Source organism: Pygoscelis adeliae, unplaced genomic scaffold (genome assembly GCF_000699105.1).
Source record: "Pygoscelis adeliae isolate BGI_AS28 unplaced genomic scaffold, ASM69910v1 Scaffold431, whole genome shotgun sequence".
Taxonomy (NCBI): domain Eukaryota; kingdom Metazoa; phylum Chordata; class Aves; order Sphenisciformes; family Spheniscidae; genus Pygoscelis; species Pygoscelis adeliae.
This window is the reverse complement of record NW_008824047.1, coordinates 93,482-94,835: the sequence shown is the minus strand read 5'-3', so window position 1 is coordinate 94,835 and position 1,354 is coordinate 93,482. Positions and strand designations below refer to the sequence as shown.

Here is a 1,354-nt window from a genome sequence, read left to right as displayed (position 1 = left end):
TCCACCAGCTTCCCAGAGCATGTGAGGCCTGCTGGGTTTTGCCACCTCCCCAGGCTACATGTGGCCCCTCCTTGGGAAAAGCAGCAGGTTCTGAGTCAGGGGAAAAAAATGGATTTAAATTGTCCGCAAAATGTGTTCCTGCTTTGAGACGCTGAGGGGTTTTTTTTTTCCAAGAGCAAACAGGCTCTGACCCCTCCCGGGCACGTCGAGATCCTGAGAAGTGCCGTGTCCTGCCTGCCGGTGGTGCAGACACAGCTGCCTTCCCCTGCCTGCTCCTGCTGCCCCTCGGACGGGCGCGTCCTTGGAGCTCTGGGTGCTGCATCACCCAGTGAGTCCTGGATGGGAGTCCCCAAAGTCTCGGGGCTGCTGTAGCTCTGGCTTGGTGCCATGGATGTGAAGGTAGCTCTGTTCCCCACCGCTCGTGTCCGTGTAGTGGGTGAGGTCATGCTGCAGGGGGGGTGCTGAGGTTCGGATCCTGTGCTGCTCCTGCCAGCACCAGGCAGGAGCCCCTGGGGACGGGGGACAGGAGCACTCGCTGCACTCCTGTTGCCCTCCCCAGGCACCCCAGCAGGGCTGGCACTTACCCATCCTGGGAGGGAGCTGAGCAGGCAGCCAGGCCCGCTCTGGGCCAAGGCGAGAGGTGTTTGGAGCAGAGGACGCAGCCGTTTGCCGTAAGGAGCCCCAGGAGGAGAGGGGGGGTTTGTCTCTGCCAGGAGCAGGGAAGAAGAGCCTGGCTCGGGCTCAGGCTCAGCCATGCTGCTGGGGTGGGACAACACTAGAGCTCAGGGCTGCTACCCCACAGGCTGCCCCATCCCCTCGGCCGGGGGTCTTGCCCCTCTTCCTGGGCTGGTGCCAATGAGCCCCTTTTTCCCCTTGGGCTGGGGCAACAGTGCCACCATAGCAGAGGTCCCTGGCAAGAGAGAACCGAGGCAGCCAGGTGCCACCGTCACTGACAGTGCTGGCCCCTGTCCCCACAGATCATCGATTTGACCTGCGAGGACACGTGCACAGACCCAGCGCCGTGGAGCAGCCTCACCATCATCGACCTGACAGAGGACACATGCAGCCCTCTCCGCAGCCCTCCCCGCGCCACCAGCTGGGCTGACCAGGACCCCGGGCAGGCGTCTGCTGCCCCGGCAGCACACACATCCCATCCCCGGCTCTGTTCCACCACAACGCAAGAAACAGAGGTGACGGCGGCGCCGAGCCCTGCAGTACCCTGGCATGGCACTCCCGCAGAGCCCAGTGCCACCACGGACACGGCAGAAAGTGCGGAGAACTGGAGTTGCTGCTCTCCCACCTCCAGCCGACACGGCTCCTCCTGCCGCCCAGAGCAGAAACGCAGCACCACCCC

General features: G+C 64.0%; 1 protein-coding gene across 1 annotated transcript in view; it reads left to right on the top strand.

The window, feature by feature from the left end:
- Positions 1-387: 387 nt before the first annotated feature.
- The window catches only part of SIMC1 (SUMO-interacting motifs containing 1), a 7,200-nt gene continuing 6,233 nt past the window's right edge, over positions 388-1,354 (top strand). The window contains exons 1-2 of the mRNA XM_009333531.1: positions 388-399; positions 978-1,214. Coding sequence (XP_009331806.1) covers positions 388-399; positions 978-1,214 — 249 coding nt within the window. The remainder of the gene's footprint in view (positions 400-977; positions 1,215-1,354) is intronic.